At 45.1% G+C, this 23,552-nt stretch overlaps 2 protein-coding genes across 3 annotated transcripts in view; one reads left to right on the forward strand and one right to left on the reverse strand.

Moving 5' to 3' along the window:
* Nucleotides 1-19,808, reverse strand: part of CCDC22 (coiled-coil domain containing 22) — a 50,866-nt gene extending 31,058 nt beyond the window's left edge. Inside the window, exons 1-4 of the mRNA XM_068248318.1 lie at nt 19,135-19,808; nt 9,456-9,633; nt 8,201-8,333; nt 3,455-3,561 (exon numbers count right to left, since the gene is read on the reverse strand). Coding sequence (XP_068104419.1) covers nt 3,455-3,561; nt 8,201-8,333; nt 9,456-9,633; nt 19,135-19,184 — 468 coding nt within the window. The 5' untranslated portion in view covers nt 19,185-19,808. The remainder of the gene's footprint in view (nt 1-3,454; nt 3,562-8,200; nt 8,334-9,455; nt 9,634-19,134) is intronic.
* The window catches only part of CACNA1F (calcium voltage-gated channel subunit alpha1 F), a 349,606-nt gene continuing 345,469 nt past the window's right edge, over nt 19,416-23,552 (forward strand). Inside the window, exon 1 of one of the 2 annotated variants that reach the window (XM_068248313.1) lies at nt 19,416-19,545. The gene's annotated coding sequence lies outside the window, so the exon portion shown is untranslated. The remainder of the gene's footprint in view (nt 19,546-23,552) is intronic. The other variant, XM_068248312.1, reaches the window with a different exon arrangement.

Genomic DNA, 23,552 nt, shown 5'->3' on the forward strand with positions numbered 1-23,552 from the left:
GATCGCCGCCGCAGCGCGGCGAAAGAGGGTCCCCCCAGCCGCCTGAGCCTAGCGCAGCCGGACCAAACAGTTCCGGCCAGCGCTAAGGGCTGGATTGGAGGCGGCTGACGTCCATGACGTCACTCCGCTCTTCGCCATGGCGACGAGGAAAGCAAAACAAGAAGGGCCGCTCGTCGCGGCCCTTCTTGTTACTTCTGATCGCCAGAGGCAATCAGAAGTACGCATTAGGAGCACCCTCTAGTGGGCTTTCATGCAGCCAACTTTCAGTTGGCTGCATGCAATAGTTTTTTTTTATTAAAAAAAACCGTCCGGTCGCCAGCCTTGCGATCTTAATAGAACGCTAGGCTGGTTAAGCCAGTGAAGCAGATCTTCCCTCCTTTTTATACAGTGTTTATGGGGCTTGGCTGCCCATGGTCCTGCTCCTGGCTAATTTGGTGGGGTGGTGAGCGGTGTTCATTCTTTCCACGATGTCTGCGCCACCGTCTCGCATATAAGCAGAGGGGGTAACTTTTCAGTGCATTTTTTGTGCTGAAAAATTAGGCTTATACGCAAGTATATACAGTAATTGCTTACAGACTCCTATGACTAAAACAATAAATAATAATAAAAAAAAAATCTACCAACTTTTTTGTATGGTACACATAAACTGCATTTTCAGCTCAGAAACCCCACCTCTGCTGTTCCAGGGGTCCCGAGCTCCCTTAGATTATCACTTAACTGAGCAAAACTTCATTTGGAAACCAGCTGAGGACTCACATCACCAGTTTGGACTTTAGTTTCTGGGAACACTTTTTACTATGTGGCAGCTCAGATATTTTACTCCTGCAATTAGTCATGCAGCCACTAGGTCATGCTAAAGATAACGAGAGCCCTACAGGGTCATTTACCTCTATGAGATACACCAGCACTGGATGTTGGAGATTTCCCTGCCTGGTGTATGAAATATTAGTCTTCTGGCCACTCTACTAAAACTCAATAAGGATCAAAAAGCCTAAGTTTGCAGCATACGTACCACAAAGTGTTCTCTGGATCTTGGAAGTGCTATGTTACGATTTGCATGTGACGCAGAGATGGGGACGAGGTCCAAGTGAAGGTAAAGCCTGAATTCCCACTTTTGTTATGCTGCAGCTTAGGGTGTTGGGAGACACTGTGTTAACGACAGGCACCCCCACACATTATTGGCCTCATGCAAATGATAAGGAGATTCTGAAGCACAGATTATCTATTAAGTTTCCATGGGCTGAGCTTGGATTAAAAAAATGTTTTAAAGTAAACATTTTCACATTTAAGCTGTCTCTCTAGTCCGTTCTGAATCCAAGGGTCCATACACAGGCATTGTGAGGTGAGGGAGGATACAAGTAGGCTATTCCATCCCATGCTTCCCAGAGTGGCGTCACCTGTGGAGGTGGACTAGTCCACAGTCCGACGCCGTCAGTATGTTCATGGGACGGCATCTTTCAGGTAATTGAGGAAAGATTTCCTCACTATGTTTTAGAGGATGCAGAGCTATAGGCATGCTATGGCACACCTGATGGTCATGCCACAAGGCCCAAATCTACTGGCGAGCCATATGGAGAAAGGCCAAAACCATACTTGCCTGTCACATCCCTTTTAGCCCAAATGGGATCTTGCTAGGCCGCAGTGATAGGCAAACTTGGCTCTCCAGCTGCTAAAGGAATACTATCGATACCCAAGTGTTCTAAAATGACAGTGTGCAAATAATGTCTAAGTAGCTGTGTAAACATTTTACTACTTTTCATGTTAAATATCAGAGGCAAAAGCTGTAATTTATTGAGGGTAGGATTTAGCTATATTGGGACAAATCAATTGCAGAAGGGGTGTCTGCTTCAATGCACAGCCAGAGTTGCATATCAGACTACAGAAAGCAAATAAACTCTGAAAGCAAAAACAGTATGAAAAAGCTGTGACAATTAGTTACATTTCCTCTGCTCTCTTCAGACAGGTCAGTCAGAAACACAGGACACAGGAGCTGCAGCTGTTGGGAGCTCTATTCTCTGTCACACACAGAGCTACACATAGAGTTAACTGATCAAGTGTGAGGGAATTTCCCCTCTCCTCATGGCTCAGTCTGCCGTCAGTTTTGGCGTCAGTAAAGTTTGAATGTATTTTGATAACAGTAAACAAAGAAGTTGCTACTAAAATGTATACAACAGTACTTAGCAGCACTTCCCAAGCAATTCATGTGTCAATTGAAAAAAATATGTGAATCGATAGTATTCCTTTAAGGAACTACAAGTCTCACAGTGCATTTGCCTTTATGAATCATGACTGTGGCCATCAGACTCCTGCAATGCATTGTGGGACTGGTAGTTCCTTACCAGCTGGAGAGCCAAGTTTGCCTATCACTGCTAGGGGATAAACCACCCAAACTCAATTATTCTGTTCATCGACTTCAACATACAGTCTCAACAGCTAAAAGGGTAATGGCCTGAAATGGTCTCTCCTCAAATCTCCCTCTAAAGGAAGTTTATATCCTGGTATCTGAAATTATGTTAGCTACGCATATTGCTGCTAAAATGGCAGACAATAAGGCTTTTATACTACCTGGTCCCCATGGATAACTTGGCTAGAAAATAAGGGCCTCTCTAACTCTTTGCATTCATACACACAATGTATATTTGATCTGCTGATCTGGATCCCTGAGAATATTTATCATTAAGTTCTGTTACATATGTTATGTTTGACCTCACTAGGTTGTTCTTCTTTCTAATAGTTGCTATGGATATAGCCTCTGCCAGGGGTTCTCAAGCATTTTAGCCTATTTCTCTATGTAAAACCCAAAGTTTTTTGAAACTAAAAACACCACAATAAAAAAGGAACTTCTAAACATTGCTAGGAAATACAATTCATTTATGCGGCTATCACAGCCATGGGCAAGCTACAGTTCGCGAGATGAATTTGGCATGCGGGCACTAGGAAGCCAGCCCATCAATAGAAGGCCAGCTTCTGCTCCTCTCTCCCTCCTGCCATCCTTAGAACGATATGTGCAGAGCACATACAAGAAAGCCAACTCACCCCATCACACACTCCAGTGGCGATCTCCATGGTAACGGCAGCATCATTGTGCAGCAGCATGTCATATGATGCCATGGAGATTGCCGCAGTAGAGTGTGATAGGGCAAGTTATAACCTATCCTATCTGCAACTATCACAACGAGGTCAAACACCTTCCGAAGAAGCAGCCCGAGGATCTGGGGAGGAGACGTCATCTGGCAGAATGATGATGTATAATGGCCTTCATTAATGCACTCATCACACCTATTCCTGTTTCCTGAGACATTTCTTACATAACTTCCACAGCTTGACTCCTGTTTAATGATGCGAGTCCAGCATTCATATGCCTAAAATATTTCACAGAAAGCTATGGAAAAGGCAGATAAAAAGGTTTCTGAAAGAATGCTGGCGCCCCCCTGTGAAAGCTTTGAGTACAGACCTGGGATCTTTGTGCAGCTGCTGTTCTGCACATCGGATGGACCCAGGGAAGAGAGAGCTGCTGCTTTATCTTGGAGGCGATCTCTCTCTGAAGCACGGCCGATTTACCTAGAAATACAACAGAAATTCATTTTAGTGTCAAACTGCAGCAGCTATATAAGTCTTGCTCAGTTACAATGTGGTTGGTGTTAATTTATATTGATTTTTTATTTATTTTTTTACATTGTACTTCTATAAGCATTGTACAAAAACATTCCCAGAGGGAGTTAAACAGAATAAAAAAAGCATAAAGACAGTAAACAAACATTAACTTTTAAACTGCAACTTAGGTCAAAGAACAAAGGCCAGCACATATCAAAGTCACTGCTATAACGATATATAAAGCCCTACCTCCCCCTACTGGATATTTTAAGGTTAACTGAAGTTATAGTGATATGGAGGCTGCCATATTTATTTCCTTTTAAGCAATTCCTGTCTGTCCTGCTGATCATCTACCTCTAATACTTTCAGCCATAGCCAAGCATGCAGCAGATCAGGTGTTTCTGACATTATTTAACAGGTGATACTGCGCTCAATGTCCTTATATTCACAGACCTCCAGGCAGCACGCTATAAGTGAGAGTCTCTTCCCGATAGATAATACAGCAGTAATAGCAGCGCCAGCAGAGTCTCCTATACACAGATCCTGGCTCCTAAATACAAGTAGATAACAAGAGGGGGTTCCTCATAGTGAGTACCACTTAAACACCTCACCCCTGTGCTCAAAAGGTGGCTGAAGTGAAAAGGCTGTCACCAAATAGGATAGGGGGATAACACACTCCCCCCCGTTTTCCCCTGCTCACCAGATCAGCGTCTTGTTACAAGCATATCAAATCCCATGCAGCAGATTCTGGTAAACTGCAATGAGAACAGCTTCTCATAGCGTAAAAAAGTTCTTAATACAAAGCCGATGGCCCCAATAAAATTACACGTACATAAAATCAACTTGTCATAAAACACATAGTTACAAATCGCAGCTCCGGTCGCCTCCTGCGCGTCCCCGGCTTAGTTCCTGTATACAGCGGAGCTTGGGAGGACGCATGCACACTACTGCAAATAGATCAGCAGGGCTGCCAGGCAACTGGTATTGTTTAAAAGGAAATAAATATGGAAGGCTCCGCATACCTCTCACTACAGTTGTCCTTTAAGGCTGTAAAGAATATGCACACATCCTAATGGGGATTGTGAGCAGGGCCACTGTGAACCCTGCAGGAAAAACAGAGTACTGCAGTCCTGTGATTTCTCCTGTGACCAGCTCTTTTAACCACTTGAGGACCACAGTCTTTTCGCTCCTTAAGGACCAGAGCCTCTTTCTCCATTCAGACCACTGCAGCTTTCACGGTTTATTGCTCGGTCATACAACCTACCACCTAAATGAATTTTGCCTCCTTTTCTTGTCACTAATACAGCTTTCTTTTGGTGCTATTTGATTGCTGCTGCGAGTTTTACTTTTTATTATATTCATCAAAAAAGACAATAATTTGTCAAAAAAATATTTTTTTTTTACTTTCTGTGCTGACATTTTTCAAATAAAGTAAAATTTCTATATACATTTTTGTCCAAATGTATTGTGCTACATGTCTTTGATTAAAAAAAATCCATTCAGTGTATATTTATTGGTTTTGGTAAAAGTTATAGCGTTTACAAACTATGGTGCCAAAAGTGAATTTTCCCATTTTGAAGCATCTCTGACTTTTCTGACTACCCGTCATGTTTCATGAGGTGCTAAAATTCCAGGATAGTATAAATACCCCCCAAATGACCTCATTTTTGAAAGAAGACATCCCAAAGTATTCACTGAGAGGCATGGTGAGTTCATAGAAGATTTTATTTTTTGTCACAAGTTAGCGGAAAATGACACTTTGCGACAAAAAATAAATAAAAATAAAGTTCCATTTCTTCTAACTTGCGACCAAAAAAAAAAATAAATAAATAAAAATGAAGTCTGCCACTGACTCACCATGCTCCTCCCTGAATACCTTGAAGTGTCTACTTTCCAAAATGGGGTCATTTGTGGGGTGTGTTTACTGTCCTGGCATTTTGGGGGGTGCCTAATTGTAAGCACCCCTGTAAAGCCTAAAGATGCTCTTTGGACTTTGGGCCCCTTAGCGCAGTTAGGCTGCAAAAAAGTGCCACACGTGGTATTGCCGTACTCAGGAGAAGTAGTATGTGTTTTGTGGTGTATTTTTACACATACCCATGCTGGGTGGGAGAAATATCTCTGTAAATGACAATTGTTTGATTTTTTTTTTTACACACAATTGTCCATTTACAGAGAGATTTCTCCCACCCAGCATGGGTATGTGTAAAAATACACCCCAAAACACATTATACTACTTTTCCTGAGTACGGCGGTACCACATGTGTGACACTTTTTTGCAGCCTAGGTGCGCTAAGGGGCCCAACGTCCTATTCACAGGTCATTTTGAGGCATTTGTTTTCTAGACTACTCCTCACGGTTTAGGGCCCCTAAAATGCCAGGGCAGTATAGGAACCCCACAAGTGACCCCATTTTAGAAAGAAGACACCCCAAGATATTCCGTTAGGTGTATGGTTAGTTCATAGAAGATTTAATTTTTTTGTCACAAGTTAGTGAAAAATGACACTTTGTGAAAAAACAATAAAAATCATTTTCCGCTAACTTTTGACAAAAAATATAATCTTCTATGAACTCGTCATACACCTAACAGAATACCTTGGGGTGTCTTTTTTCTAAAAAGGGGTCACTTGTGGGGTTCCTATACTGCCCTGGCATTTTACGGGCCCAAAACCGTGAGTAGTCTGGAAACCAAAGGTCTTAAAATGACTGTTCAGGGGTATAAGCATCTGCAAATTTTGATGACAGGTGGTCTATGAGGGGGCTAATTTTGTGGAACCGGTCATAAGCAGGGTGGCCTCTTAGATGACAGGTTGTATTGGGCCTGATCTGATGGATAGGAGTGCTAGGGGGGGTGACAGGAGGTGGTTGATGGGTGTCTCAGGGGGTGGTTAGAGGGGAAAATAGATGCAATCAAAGCACTGGGGAGGTGATCGGAAGGGGGTCTGAGGGGGATCTGAGGGTTTGGCCAAGTGATCAGGAGCCCACACGGGGCAAATTAGGGCCTGATCTGATGGGTAGGTGTGCTAGGGGGTGACAGGAGGTGATTGATGGGTGTCTCAAGGTGTGATTAGTGGGGGGGGGGGGGGGGGGGGATAGATGCAAGCAATGCACTGGCGAGTTGATCAGGGCTGGGGTCTGAGGGCGTTCTGAGGGTGTGGGCGGGTGATTGGGTGCCCTAAGGGCAGATAGGGGTTTAATCTGATGGGTAGCAGTGACAGGCGGTGACAGGGGGTGATTGATGGGTAATTAGTGGGTGTTTAGAGGAGAGAACAGATGTAAACAATGCACTTGGGAGGTGATCTGACGGCGGGTCTGCAGGCGAACTGATGGTGTGGGTGGGTGATCAGATTGCCCGCAAGGGGCAGGTTAGGGGCTGATTGATGGGTGGCAAGGACAGAGGGCGATTGATGGGTGATTGACAGGTGATCAGGGGGGATAGATGCATACAGTACACAGGGGGAATCTGAGGGGTGGGGGGTGATCAGGAGTCCCCAGGGGGCAGTTTAGGGAATAAAAAAAAAATTGTGATTGATGGGTGATTAGGGGGGTGATTGAGTGCAAACAGTGGTCTGGGGGGTGGGCAGGGGGGTCTGAGGGGTGCTGTGGGCGATCAGGGGGCAGATCAGTGTGTTTGGGTGCAGACTAGGGTGGCTGCAGCCTGCCCTGGTGGTCCCTCGGACACTGGGACCATCAGGGCAGGAGGCAGCCTGTATAATACACTTTGTATACATTACAAAGCGTATTATAAGCTTCCTATGCGGCGATCGTTGGGTTAACAACCCGCCGGCGCTTCCGTTTGGCCAGCGGGTTGACGACGCGGGTGGGCGGAGCCTATTGTTGGGGGATGCGCGCGCATAACAGCGCGCGATCCCTGGCCTGCTTGCCACTTGAGGACTCGCCGCCGATGGGCGTATTGCGGTCGTTAAGGCCTAGCCTTTGCCGCCGCCCATCGGCTGTAGGCGATCCTCAAGTGGTTAAAGTCATACTACATTCTTAGCAGATATGACCTGCCTTTATTTTCACAGCTGCTGGGGGAAATCCCTGACGGAGATTTTGTTGCCATGGTTTTGTTTAGTCTTCCAGCTTTGTCTGGCTAGAGTGTGGCATTCTGAAGTCCCCCAAAACGGAGTGTGTGTGTGTGTGTGTGTGTGTGTGTGTGTGTGTGTGTGTGTGTGTGTGTGTGTGTGTGTGTGTGTGTGTATCCTCTTTCCCTGAAAATAAGCCCTAGCTGGAATTTTGAGCATGCTTGAAATATAAGCCCTACCTCGAAAATAAGCCCTAGTGGAAGCTAAAGAGGAGGAAGAGGCAGCCAGTAAGTGGGGACACAGTGGTGCAGTGCACGGATTCTGTCATCCCAGCACACAGCAAGGTTATAAGCTGTGTGCAGGAAAGACAGGGCAGGTGCCTGATCAGTACAGCAGCATACTTTCAAATCCATGAACATTACAGAGAGACACTTCCTAATAGAAATATAAGACATCCCCTGAAAATAAGCCCTAGCACATCTTTTAGAGCAAAAATTAATATAAGACACTGTCTTATTTTCGGGGAAAGACGGTACGTACATACATACATATATAGATCGATAGATAGATATATTGATCAATACCTGCTGGCTGATGGGCATCCTCCTGCGAGTGTCTGGGCAGTTTCTCAGCCAGGAAGATAAGCAGTGCCCGGATATCTGGCTCACTGCTGTACAGGAATGTCTGGTAACCCACTTCTCCAGTGTAACCAAGGTCCTAAAAGGTAAACACAGGTAAAAACAAAGATCACACACCTCTTACGATTAGGCAGGTGTTGGAACCAAGTATAACCCTAAATGGGGAAAGACTCTGCACACTGCTTCCAGGATCAATAACGTTATTGTCGTTTCAGGGCCTCGCGGAGTCCTCTTTTGTCAAAGGGGTACCCTGTGATGCCCAAAATGATTATAGGTAGATGAAGATATTGTGTGTATATGTTCAGCATGGGACAATAAATGTATTAATAATTCTAGTATTTATATAGTGCTTTTCTCCTGTCGGACTCAAAGCGCTTGCAAGGAAGCCACTAGAGCGCACTCAGTAGGCAGTAGCAGTGTTAGGGAGTCTCACCCAAGAGCTCCTTACTGAATAGGTGCGGAGGCAGAGCCCTTAACCATTACACTATCCAGCCACTGCTGAGTATTTTCACATTTCTGGTAAACAGAAACACTGTCTTTGTTACAGTGCATATGGACTCAGTGACTTGTCTGCTGGATTTATCCGTACATTGTTACATCATTATTTTACGTGCCACTGAACGTTATACAGGTAGTCCTCGGTTAACGAACGAGATAGGGACTGTCATCTCGTTCTTAACCTGAATCTGTCCTTAAGTCGGGACAGCGCCGGATTTTTGTGATTTAACCTCCGTATCACTAAACAGATCGGCGTCCTCTGACGCAGGGCAGGAGGCAACCCGGCATACTGCGCATGCGCAGTATAGTATCCTGGTCAAAGGGCGCGGATCTGTTTAGTGATACGGAGGTGGTTTTCAGAGGCAGAGGGTGACGCCAGGGCACGGGAGGTGTGCGGTATGTAGCTGCTCACCTCCCCATACACACATGGTGTCTTTAGAGCAATGTTAAAGTACTTAATAACTTGTAAATCACAAAAATCCGGCGCTCGCGGTGACGTCATCGACGGGGCGGAGCTATCGGCGGGCCGTTCGTAACGGCGGGGCGTTCGTAAAGCGGGCGTATATAACCCGAGGACTACCTGTATTGCCTGTAAAAATTGTTTCATGTTGTAATGTATCCCCTATCTATTGTGCAGAGCTGCGTAATATGTTAACACTTTATAAATATAGTTAAATAATAATAATAAAAATAATCTACTCACCTGACAAGCCTGCGCCAGGCTGGTACCTATACGGAAGCGGGCAGACATTCCTGGGGGCAGGATATGGCTGAGGTTGGAGGACGCGGAGGGGTTGATGACACGCAGACATCTCACTACTGCCTCTACGATTATTTCTGTAGTGAATTGTCGGACACTTTGTATTTCATCTGGGATCTCCCTGTAAGGAAAAACACAGTTTGAAACAGATCCACTGTGGCTGACACCCAAAGCCTTCTAGGACAGGAAGTGGATATCTGATGTTAACTAGCAAATCCAGTCCAGTCTAAGTGGATAAGCTGAAGAAGAAGAAAGGAAAATAAAACATGAAGGTACAGTTAGTCCCTGGTTAATTAACAAGATAGGGACTGCATTTGGTCTTAACCAGAATCTGAAGTGATTATAAAAACAAAACAAAAAACAAAGCGAATACTCACCTAAGGAGAGGGAAGGCTCTGGGACCTATAGAGCCTTCCCGTTACTCACCCGGTTTGCTTGTTCCATTGCAGAATCCCCCATCCAAATCCCCCGCTGTGGGAGGCTTTGGCACTCTTCCGGAGGCAAGTGCTCCCGTAGACGGGCGGCTCCGTACTGCACAAGAGAGCGTTCTCATGCATGCGCTTAGGAACAGCCGGTCTTGGAGAGAACTCTGCTCCCGAAGACTGCCAAAGCCCCCCGCAGCAGCATAGAGCAGTAACGAACCCATTAGTCGGAGAATGCTAAAAGATGAGCCAGCACTCAAATGCGGGAACTGTGACAGGAGCAGAAAGGCTCTATAGCCTTCCCTCTCCTTAGGCGAGTATATGTATTTTTTTTTTGAATAATCGCTTCAGACTCTCTTTAAAAATGTATAAAATGTGTATGCAGCACTCAAAACTTTATAAATAGCCTAGTTTACTGCAGCAAAAAGTAAATTTGCCGAGTTTAGTAAAAAATAACTTTTTTCTTGGAATTGGGATTTTCTCAAAAACTACAAGATTTTACTTATTCACACAATCAAATTTTGCATTGTGCCGTTTGTATCGGCAATCGTTTGTAACTCAAGTGTTAGTTAGTTGGGGACTCCCCTGTACAGTAGACTCTACTGAGAGGAAACTTGCTGGTACATCTGAGGAAAATCACATGATCAGCTACATCATTATGCAAAGAAGTAAGGACCTTTACTTCAGAAACCAGAAGTTTGCTAAACTTGCCATAACCACAGATTACTCATCTACAAATATCTAGGCACAGACTGTTGAAATAAATATAGGAAACAAAACAATAGTATTTGGTAGGTATACTCCACGTAGTGCAGACATACGGTATACTGTTATTTGTTTTGTTGTAGGAAGATCGACTTGTTACTCAGCAATACCTGTACAAACCTAGATGCTCTGCCTGGCTCCCTTTCTCTCCTCATCCAACAGTGACAGATCTCACCACTCCAGCCCTCATGCTACGTGCACACAATACAATTTTCAGACAGATTCTGGTCGAAGCTGCCCAAAATCCACAGGCCAATTCCCGTTCTATTTCAGCATGAAATCTTCAGGGAATTGTCTGAGCCCGTCGTTGCTGCCCCCAATGTATAAATGTGCCCCCCAGTGTGTGCATTTATACATTACGGGGGGCACATTTATACATTGCGGGGGTTTCGACGCGCGTTCCAAAATCTGCCGCCGTACACCTGACCAACCAACTTCAGCCTGACATCTTGTAGCATGTGCGATCGACAATGCAACCAATTTCCTTCCTGCCTGCCTGCCTTTCCTTTGTCAGTCAGGCATGCACTTAGCGGCACCGATTTTCATTCAATTACAATAATCGAATTGGATGGTCAATCGGCCACCAAGTCGCCAGATGTATGGCCACCTTTACGGTCAGATTATTTCCCAGAGGTCTGATCTGATTTCCAATCAATTTTCTGTTCACTTCTATGGAAAATCGATCGAAAAAGAGATCGGACCTGTTGGAAATAATCGATCTGTCAATGTGTATCTGGGATTATACCTTTTTAAGTAGAAAAGGGCAAAAACACCACACTGTCCTTAACGGGGTGATCCACCACACCCGCCGTACAATGTTTGATTTACTTAAAGGACAAAAATTCAAAAAAGAAAAAAAATTATCACAGCACATCTTGCAAAAGATCGATACATTATTCATACAAAATTTCCCAAAAATTGTTATAAAACTGTGTGTCCACAAAGGTTCCGTCTTCATACAGTAAATAGCAATACAGCTTATCAAAAGAGACTGACAAGATCAGTAATCTGGCTTGACGAAGTAAACAATGATTATGGGATTTGTTTTTCTTTTTGGAATTTTTGTCCTTTGAGGAAATAATCGATCTGCTAGTAAATCGGTCAGAAAATTGTATCGTGTGTACCTAGCATAACATTGTACAGGAAGAAGTTAGATGCACCATTGTCTCCAGCACAGTGCAGACAGAGCTACAATACATACTATGAGGACTCTTTGCCTCATGCCAAGTAATATTGAGCCCAAAGGTCACACTGTAGTCACTTCCTGTCTGAGTCAGGACTGAGTCAGCCACTTACATACCGGATATTTAACTCTTTCAGGCAGAGAAAGAAAAAAAAAGGAGCACAGCCTAGTTATTTGTGTGCTAGGCACTGTACATACACATGTCTATCTCATGTCACATGTCACTTCGGGTATTCTTTAATTCCAGTTTAAATCAACTCTCAGTTTATATTCAGTTTAATGTAGAGTACAAGTTGCAAACTCAAGGCCTGCGGGCCGAATATGGCCCTCCTTGCCATTTTATGTGGCCCTCGAGAGCTACCAATGTCCATCATTATTAGCAGTAAAAGAAAGCACACTGCCTGCCAAGTCCAAGGGAGCACACTAGTAATAGCGTTTCTGACTGAAACTGTCAGTTTGACCCGGGGTGCAGCAATAACCCACGGGGGACCCCCTCCAGTTAAATTAGCATGGGGCCCCCTCCTTGGTTCCAAGCTCCCCCCCAACTGGTAAATCATACACACCTCCCCACCCCAATCTCCCCACATAGAGTAGCACAGTGGAGCAGTGTAATGTTTGCCTGCTCCAGTGATAGGTCAGCTCTTCTGTTCTTTCTGGCAGTCGAATGCTCTGTGCTTCTATACTTCCTTCTCTCAATCACGTGACTTACCTCAGGAACCAGAGGTATGCAGCATAGAGCATGTGGCTGTCAGGAAGATCAGAGGAGATTCAAAGCAGCACTGGAGCTGCTCCCCTGCACTGCTCTGTGGAAGTGGAGGAGCAGGCCGCTCACCATCAATATAATTATATCACTTAGTTTGAGATTGTACAATAAATGTTAAATCTTAACTAACAAACAAACAATCTGGCCTGCGACTTAGACTATTTTGTAGATTTTCTCCCCTTATGTGGTTGAGTTTGACACCCCTGATGTAGAGCATGCCCTACTTCACCAGTACCACAGCCACTGGTGTCCCATCGCAATACTGCATGAAGCAGATCAGCAATAAAAGGAGGGACATTGAGCAAGGCTTGGGGGTCTATGACAACAGGAGGACCCAGAAGACTCGGCATCTGGGACCTGGTGGACAATGGAGGCTGTGGCTGAAGAAAGGATCCAATCAACTGGAATGCAGGAGAGGCAGCTAAAGAGACTCCTCTCCAACACACTACTGGATGTTACTCAGTATTTACTTCTCCATCACACTACTGGATGTTACTCAGTATTTACTCCTCTGTCACACTACTGGATGTTACTCAGTATTTACTCCTCTGTCACACTACTGGATGTTACTCAGTATTTACTCCTCTGTCACACTACTGGATGTTACTTAGTATTTACTCCTCCCCATCACACTACTGGATGTTACTCAGTATTTACTCTTCCCCATCACACTACTGGATGTTACTCAGTATTTACTCTTCCCCATCACACTACTGGATGTTACTCAGTATTTACTCCTCTGTCACACTACTGGATGTTACGCAGTATTTACTCCTCTCCATCACAATACTGGATGTTACGCAGTATTTACTCCTCTGTCACAATACTGGATGTTACTCAGTATTTACTCCTTTGTCACACTACTGGATGTTACTCAGTATTTACTCCTCACTATCACACTACTGGATGTTACTCAGTATTTACTCCTCTCTATCACACTACTGGATGTTACTCAGTATTTACTCCTCTCCATCACACTACTGGATGATACTCAGTATTTACTCCTCTGTCACACTACTGAATGCTACTCAGTATTTACTCCTCTGTCACACTACTGGATGTTACTCAGTATTTACTCCTCTCCATCACACTACTGGATGTTACTCAGTATTTACTCCTCTGTCACACTACTGGATGGTACTCAGTATTTACTCCTCACTATCACACTACTGGATGCTACTCAGTATTTACTCCTCTCTATCACACTACTGGATGTTACTCAGTATTTACTCCTCTCCATCACACTACTGGATGATACTCAGTATTTACTCCTCCCCATCACACTGCCGGATGTTACTGAGTATTTGCTCCTCACTATCACACTACTGGATGTTACTCAGTATTTACTCCTCCATCACACTACTGGATGTTACTCAGTATTTACTCCTCACTATCACACTACTGGATGTTGCTCAGTATTTACTCCTCTCTATCACACTACTGGATGTTACTCAGTATTTACTCCTCTCTATCACACTGCCGGATGTTACTCAGTATTTACTCCTCACTATCACACTACTGGATGTTACTCAGTATTTACTCCTCCATCACACTACTGGATGTTACTCAGTATTTACTCCTCTCTATCACACTACTGGATGTTACTCAGTATTTACTACTCTCTATCACACTACTGGATGTTACTTAGTATTTACTCCTCTCTATCACACTGCTGGATGTTACTCAGTATTTAGTGGGGCAACAGCAGGTGGCTTGGTGGTCAAAAGGAGGAGGGAAGATTGTCCACTAAATGTTCTGCAGTGTAATATTATAGGTAAAGGGCAGAAGCTGTGGGACTGGCAAAAGGGGAAGTTGCTACGCTGCACACTCTGCAGTGTAATATTACAGGGCAATACAAAAGCTTGGCAGATGAGCTTTTTTGTCGCTAGGCTTGATAATTATTTCCAGATTCAGGGTCTAAAATCCATGCAATTTTTTCAAAGCTGTTAGACCCTAAAACCAAGAAAAAAAAAACATACTACAGAGAGATCTACAGCAGCTCCTACCCAAAACTCACCTAGGCACAGGATTACTGCTCTGAGCTGCGGATTTCTGTCCCGAGCCTGATTCAGGATTACCAATAGGGTGGTTAAGCACAACAGAACCCCCAAACAGCCTGAGGGTCCTTTCACACGGGCAGATGACAAGTAGTAAAGTCACCACCTGTCCGCTGCTCTCCTGCACTGGCCGAGCTCTTAGAAGCATCTGGTCGCAGCGCTGTACAGACGCCCCCCGACAGACTCGACATGCCACCCAGTAACAGCACTGTGTGTCAAGCGTTGATGTGAGTGGTGTTACAAACGCTGCAATTCTGATGCATTTAAATTGCACTCGGATTACACTGGTGGCCAGCAGACTGGAGGCTGAACTGCTTGGCAAACGCACCTAAGGACCTAAGAAGTTCGCTTTCACCACTGCGAATACCTCCGGCGATTTGGGCTGGTTGGCCGAAACTGCTGGTTAATCAAGTTATTTAAAGGGAACCTGAAATTAGTACAATTATTTAAAATAAACACATGATGCAGCAGCAAATTAATATTACATACTTGCCTCGCCATCAGTTCCTCTCAGAAGCTCACCGTTTTCTTCTTACAGTGATCCCTTCCAGTTCTGACAATATTTTGTCAGAACTGAAATATACCAGTTGCTGTCAGTTATATATCAGCTGCTGTCAGTTACAACTGCATGTGCAAGGTAATGTCCATGATTCCCTATGGCTCAAGTGGGCGATATTACAGTTTAACTGTGTGCTGACCAGAAAGCTGTTATGGGGTAATGGCCATTTTCAAAATGGAGGACAGAGAATTCTGTCGATTACAGTGGAAAAACAGGACGCAGGAGAGGAGAAAGATTGATGAGCAGACTACATGGGAGGTAAGTATGACCTGTGTATGGTTATTTTGACTTTTTATTTTTAGTTCAGGTTCTCTTTAAGCACACCAACAGTTCCACTGGCTTTCCAACAAACCTAGCAATAGACTTTGGTATGAGTATTAGATGGTGAACCCCTCTGAGGGACAAGAATTGTTCAGCTTACTATATACAGTGCTGCAGAGAATGTATCAGCACTTTATAAATGCATAGTAATAGTAATATTAATCTTCTGGGCAGTTTTTAGCAATTTGGTCTGAGACAGATCTGTCCACGGAAGTAACAAGGAATCGGATATGGCTTGATGCACTGTGAGCAACGCATCAATTAGATTATACGCAAACACCACAAGACTACGATAAACAGGAATTCAAAAAGGAAGTGAACAAAAATCCATCATTTGCAGCTGAGTCATACCAAAACTACACACAAACACAGGCAGACATTTATTGTAGTGTAAATTAAAACTGGAAAAAGCTTGCATGAATGAATAAAAAGACAAAGGAATTTGTAAACACTCCAGAGACACCAGGACATTCCCACCACTATCAGGAAGATGTTCCTCAGCCTTGCCAAGATGCAGATCACTATGAAAAAAAAATGTATATAGAATTCACAGAGGTAGTTCTTTAATGTGGGCCTGAAAGCGTCCCTTAAAGTGTATTCGAGGCAGTTTTAAATCTAAAAAAGGGACATAAGGGCATGTTTACATCTGAAGGACATGCCTCTGTGTGCCCTGCTCACTGCTTTCGGTCCCCGCTGTACCCCGCTAGATACCCCCCCCCCTCCCAAGAAGCTTGTTGGCAGACTAATAGTCCCACTGCAGGAGAGGAACGCCTGCGTAACACCCCTTCCACGTCTATCAGAGCCTTCTAACTGGCTCTCCACTGTCTACCCCCCCCCCCGCCTCTCTCCTGCCCCCTAACGCCAATCATCTGATCTGTACTCTCAGCTGCTTCTGCAGCATCATAACCCCGAGGGCCAAAAAAGTAAAACTAAAGGATTGCAGGAGATAGGAGCCACGGGGAGAGGAGTTGGACGCTAATAGACTCTACCTGATCTGGCCACCGCCGGGATAATGTAGCATTTTTTTTATTTATTTATTTTTTTTACTTTTAGATCTGGCTTGGGTTCTCTTTAAAGTGTACCAGAGAAAATCAATATTGAAAGATTTATATATAACTAGGGCTTCCTCCAGCTCCATCCACATGGATCGCTCCCACGCCGCCTCAGCATTGGGAAGCCTTTGAATAGTCCACAGAGTTCCTTGATCTTCTTCTTCCACACCACTGTTCCAGTGCTGGTTCCCTCTAAACATAATGTATATACTAGCATATAAGCCTAATTTTTCAGCATAAAAAATGTTGTTACTGGCAGAGGAGGAGCGCAAGTATCGTGCACTAGTGATCCTACTTTTGTCAGCTGTTTCCCTGCAACCTCGTGCCCCTCATCCCCTGCAACATGGTGTGCAGAGAGTGCTGCTCAAGACTACCTGTGTCCCCTGGCTTGTAGAGCAGAGCACGCAAGTAATGTGTTGGAGGGGTGAAATGATTGGGGAATTTTCCTGTGTGGCAATCGCTGTGTCTCATATCTATGATGCCATCTAGTGGCTTCTTAAGACAGCTGTATGATCCTGGGGCACATCTGGCTATGGGGAGGAGAACTGACTTGTACTGGGGAAACATCTGGCTACTACGGAGGGGGCTATATTGGGGAGGGGGCTTATACACAAGTCAATCACTTTTTCCTGGTTTATAAGGGGATAAGGGGGTACCTCGGCTTATATGCTAGTATATACAGTGTTTAACAAAACTTACGAATATGCTTGTTGTGGCCACATATCTGTCTGTGTACAAGCTTCTCCATAAAGAGCATGCATGAGAAAGTTTGATGTATACCAAGTAGAATAAAGTCACTTGTGTACAACTAAGATTTGCGCATACATTATTTTTTATTTATTTTTTATGATTTGGCTTGCTGGATTTGCAAACCTGTCTTCCTGTGTGATACAGCTTGATTAAATGAACAGCAGTCTGAACTGACCAAAATTCTGCCCTATCATATCACTATCCACATGAGGTTGTCAGGGAGGAGCGGGAGGAGAGATCAGCCAGGTCTTTCTCTCTGAGCCCAAAGCTAGCCCTGTCCACCTCCTCTGTGCTGCTGAGAAGGATGAACTCTTTGTGGCCAGCATTTTCAACTCTCCAGCATCTCATTATCATTGTTTGTCTAGCTTCTCCCTGTTCAATATATAAACAAAGCATATAAAAATCCCACTCATAAAGAAAAAAAAATAAAGGAAACCGGAGATGACAATAATGGGTGTATTTATACTTACCTGGGGTTTCCTCCAGCCCCATGAGGTGCGTGGGCTCCTTCGCTATCCACTCCCCCAGTTTAGGCTCCCGCAGACGAGAGCAGTCTGCGCAGAATGCTTCTGAGTTCGGCGGGGGTGCGCTGCCGGGAAAAGCAAGCGCATGACTGGCTAGATTACCAAGGAGAATTAGAAGACAACGGAGCAGCCAGAGAGGATGGTAAGGGAGCCCATGCATCATGGGGCAAGAGGAAGTCCTAGGTAAGTATAAATATACCCATTATAGTCATCTCAGGTTCACTTTAAACAAAGAGAGATGCGGTTCATGCCCTAACTGCCAGTAATATTGACATGCGCTGGATTTTTTCTCCATGCATAATCGGCTTTGTGCTACTGTGCAGTGACAGTCACATTATGAGGGAGTGGGATGTATGAACAGGATGGTCCCTTGAAGAACACTAAAATAACGGTGCAGCTAAACCCAACACAACACATCACATCACATGAGAGGGGTCAGCATGTGGATGGCAGTCTTCTAAAAGAAAGCATGACAGGACAGTCACATGATAAGGAAGTGGAAGGTATGCAAATGACTGTCTCTCAAAAGGAAGACCTGAGGAAGATGATGCAGGAGTGAGAGTTAATTAGGACAGTCCATTGAGACATGACATTACATGCTGAGTGGGGTACATGAAAAAGGAAAGAAGACGAGATGCAGTTACACAAGTCATATGATGTGGGAGAAAAATAGCATCAGGACAGTCCTATGGAGGCAGACATGACAGTCACATGACAGAGTGGGGAGTATGAAAAGGTCAGCTCCAGGAAGGAAGACAGGATGAAGCTGCAGCTACACATACAAACCACATGATATTGGAGGGTATGCTATAAGGGCAGTCCTGTGAAGGAAGACATGCTAGTCACATGATGATGGATTGCTGAAGAGAGATCAGTTCCTTGAAGGAAGACATGATGAAGATGTAACTACATATTGCTGATAAATGATGTGGAAAGGGACAGTGTAAATGAGGGCTGCCCTGTGAAGGAAGAGAGGACAATCAAATGAAGAGAGAGAGGGAAACATGAAGAGGTCAGTTTCTTGAAGGAGATATGATGAAAATGCAGCTACAGATAAAAGTCAGGACAGGATGGAGAGGACAGTGCAATGCAGAATGAAGGATCTGGTCTTCAGATGTGTTGGAAGAGAGATACATAAGGCTGTGCAGTCACATAAGATACAGGAGGAGGGCTGCAGAAGGTACAGCTGGACACAGGTCACATGACCTCCTCTGAGGGCTACTTACGTGCCGCAGGTCCGCAGAGTGTGGATGAGGATGCGGTCCACCTCCTCCATGGCACGGAGTGCTGGGCGGCCCTATGAGATGAAGGGGTACCCTGTGGCTCTACATGCACCGACCTGTGTGTGTCCACAGCCAGCCGCCCCACTCTACATGCTGCCTTTTTCACTTTCTCCAGCACACAGGAAGCTGCTCGCCTTCTCCGCACTACACTCCCCACAATGCAATACGGCTTCTTCCAGCCTGACTCCCCCTGAGCAGGAGGCAGCTTCCGCCCACACCCCGGCGTGGAGCACTATGGGAGTTGTAGTGAGGAATTTCATTCCTGTCAGAGAGAGCTTGAAGATGCTTCTGTGTGTTCCCAATGGGGAAAAATCTCACAGGAGGGGAGGAAGGTGACTAATGGACGGTTAATGTGTAAATAATGGCTATTATGTAATGCTGTGTGACACTCCAGTGCTATAAGCAAATACAACTGCTAGGCTCCGAGCCAGATGCTAAATGACTGAGCTTCAGTAGATGTGGCAAACTATATTAGGATCAATAATGTTATCTACCCATACAAGTTAGGGGTGAAATACCACCACACTTCACAGTTAGAAGTGGCCGTGCTTGACCAGTCTCAGCTCGATGCCGTAGCACAAAATGTAGTAGGTCTGCAGGTGTAATTAAAGAGGAACTCCAGTGAACATTTTACTGTTGGCAGGTGATGTAGCTGCTGTATGATTTTTGGCAGTTGGAACAGCTATTTCCCACAACGCAGCAAGGTTCACAGACAGGAAACTGCGAAGAGTACATACTTTTCTTGTGGGAGGGGTTTCACCACAATATCAGTCATACAGAGCCCCCTGATGCTCTGTTTGTGAAAATGAATAGATTTCTCATGTAAAAGGGTGTATCAGCTACTAATTGGCATAAAGTTTAATTCTTGGTCGGAGTTTCTCTTTAAGGCACCTACACCTGTAATTAATGCAGGTGTAGGTGTAATTAAGGCACCAGGAAATTTGGGCTCACCCTGCTCCTGCAATAGTCCCAGTGACGTTAATTACTATGCCCCCTCCAGGCCACCAATGAGTTGTGGTTAAGACCAGGGGTCTAGTCCTGGGTAAAGAGGTGAGTGGACTCATCCTAAAACACCCTGCGTATCGCGGGGTGCCAAAAATGGGCGTGGCCAAACATAATGTGGGTGTGGTCATGGGTGGGGCCAAATATACATGACCTTAGCAGTGATGTAAAAGGTCTGCCTGGGAATTTTGAGCTCTGCCGTAGTGTATCCCCCCAAAATAGATGTAATCTGACAGCATTCCACCAAAAAGGCATATAATCTGGTAGAAGTTCCTCCAAAATACAGATAATATGGCAGTGGTTCCCCCAAAATAGACAATGTGGCAGCAGCCATTCCCCTAACATACACATAATCTGGCAGCTGTTCCCCAAAATAAATAACAGTGGTTCCACAAAAATGCAGATAATCTGACAGCAGTTCCCCCAAAATAGGTACCCCCAGCATAGCTAGCCAGGTCTATAGGTGTCCCCAGTATAAGTAGCCATGAGTATAGTAGTCCCCAGTATATGTAGCCAGAGGTATAGTTGCCTAGTATATGTAGCCAGGGGTATATGTGCCCAGTATATGTAGTCAGGGGTTTAGTAGTCCCCAGTATATGTAGCCAGAGGTATAGGTGTCCAGTATATGTAGCCAGGGGTATAGGTGCCCAGTATATGTAGGCAGGGGTATATGTGCCCAGTATATGTAGCCAGGGGTATAGGTGCCCAGTATAAGTAGGCAGAGGTATATGTTCCCAGTATATGTAGTCAGGGGTATATGTCCCCAGTATATGTAGTCAGGGGTATATATCCCCAGTATTTGTAGTCAGGGGTATATGTGCCCCGTATATGTAGGCAGGGGTATATGTGCCCAGTATATGTAGTCAGGGGTATATGTCCCAGTATATGTAGTCAGGGGTATATGTGCCCAGTATATGTAGCCAGGGGTATAGGTGCCCAGTATATGTAGGCAGGGGTATAGGTGCCCAGTATATGTAGGCAGGGGTATATGTGCCCAGTATATGTAGCCAGGGGTATAGGTGCCCAGTATATGTAGTCAGGGGTATAGGTGCCCAGTATATGTAGGCAGGGGTATAGGTGCCCAGTATATGTAGGCAGGGGTATATGTGCCCAGTATATGTAGCCAGGGGTATATGTGCCCAGTATATGTAGTCGGGTATATGTCCGCAGTATGCAGTATGTAGTCAGGGGTATATGTGCCCAGTATATGTAGCCAGCGGTATATGTGCCCAGTGTAACGATCGGTGTAACACAGAGAGGGTCTGATTATTAGTGATCTGCAGTATCACCAAAAATACAGATATATACCTGATCATTGATGATCTGCAGTATCACCGATAATCAGATATATTACTAACCTCTGGACACCTGAGTGATATGAGTGTTTGGTGCAACAGTAATACTTTGAGAACAATATCTGGAGGACAGGTACAAAGGCAGTAAGGAATACTGCACTAGAGAATGAGTACCTTTCAGCAGCCTGAGAATCTCCCGCAGGGAGGAGTCAGACTGGGAGAGGAAAGGACCAGAGCGTGAGTGACACCAATAGGAGGATGTCACTGACTGATCTGTGAACTATCTCTTAACTGGGGAGATAGTTCTCAAGGTCGGGCAAGCCGGGTCGGCAACACACGGACATACAAAGTACAAAGACAGGAGGCTGATTCGGTAATCCTAAGGCACGCAGGGTTTGGCAACAGAGTATCAGATATAGCGAAGTACCAAATCAGCGAACAGAAGAGTGGTCAGGAAAGCAGTAAGTCATAACAAATAATAAACAATGCATAGTCTTGGGTGTGAGCTCCATTGATCATCAACACCCTGGAACTAGTCTGACATATAACAGAATGATAACACAAGTCCCTAGTCTTGGGTGTGAGGTCCGTGAACATCAACACCCTGGAACTAGTCTGAAGTATAACAGAATGATAACACAAGTCCCTAATCTTGGGTGTGAGGTCCGTGATCATCAACACCCTGGAACTAGTCTGAAGTATAACAGAATGGTAACACAGATTCTGACAATAAGGTCTGAGTGCTTCCACGTAGTGATCGCAATGGCAGACAACCAGTGAATGACCAGCACCCGGTATATATAGCACAGCGCTCTCCAGCGCCTCCCCTAAGTGCTGGACCAATGGGAACTGGTTGAATCGTCAGCTGACTGGCTTGGTCAGCTGACTCCCTTCTGGCTGTCATAAAAGTTCTGCCTCTCAGCGCGCGCGCGCGTCCTTCTGAACCTGTGTGGACTATCAGTCCCAGCCACACCAGACGTGTTGTGTACCACCCGCCGCGCTGGACGCGGAACCAGCCGCACCGCTATCAGGGCATGCGGCGGTTTCTCCAAGTTTAGCCATACTGGCAGATGTAGGCCTACGCGTGCAAACCGCCGCGTTGGATGCGGAATCAGCCGCCTTGTTCTGAGCACACGCGGCGGCTTTTCCGCGTTTTCTCACAGTACCCCCCCCCCCCCCTCCCCTGAGGAGTGGACTCCGGACAGCTCCTACCCGGTTTTTCAGGATGTAGGGCGTGGAACTCCCTCTTTAATTCATCCGCATGCATGCGGAAATCAGGTACCCATGTTCTTTCCTCAATGCCATAACCCTTCCAGTGAACCAAATACTGTACTGAGTTCTGCACAATGCGTGGGTCTAAAAATTGTTCTACTTCATACTCAGGTTGGTCATCTACCATCACAGGGGGAGAAGGAGTGGAATCTACATGCACTGCTGGCTTAAGCAGGGATACATGGAATGATCTCACACCCCGCATACTGGCAGGAAGATCAATGGCATAAGTAACATTGTTGATTTTCCTGGTTACTGGGAAAGGACCCACGAATCTGGGTCCTAGCCTTGGTGAAGGCTGTTTTAGAGCCAAATGACGAGTGGACACCCAGACCAAGTCTCCTGGCCGGAACTTCCACTCTATGGAACGTTTCTTGTCAGCTTGTCCTTTCTGACTCTGAAAAGCCTTCTCTAGATTCTTTTTCACAATTCCCCAAATGTTTTTAAATGACTTTTGCCAATCCTCCAGAGCTGGAAACAGAGTAGAAGCTACTGGCAATGGGGAGAACCTAGGCAACCTTCCTGTTACCACCTGGAATGGAGAGAATCCAGAAGAAGAGCTTTTCAAATTTTTGTGTGCAAATTCTGCAAACGGCAAGAACTTGACCCAATCAGTCTGTGCATCCGCAACATAACACTTTAGAAATTGTTCCAGCGATTGATTAATTCTCTCGGTCTGACCATTGGTCTGTGGGTGGTAGCCCCACGAAAACGAAAGTTCCATGCCCAGCTGATGACACAATGCCCTCCAAAATTTAGAAACAATTTGGACTCCCCGATCTGACACTATAT

The sequence above is a fragment of the Hyperolius riggenbachi genome, chromosome 8 (assembly GCF_040937935.1).
Source record: "Hyperolius riggenbachi isolate aHypRig1 chromosome 8, aHypRig1.pri, whole genome shotgun sequence".
Lineage (NCBI taxonomy): Eukaryota > Metazoa > Chordata > Amphibia > Anura > Hyperoliidae > Hyperolius > Hyperolius riggenbachi.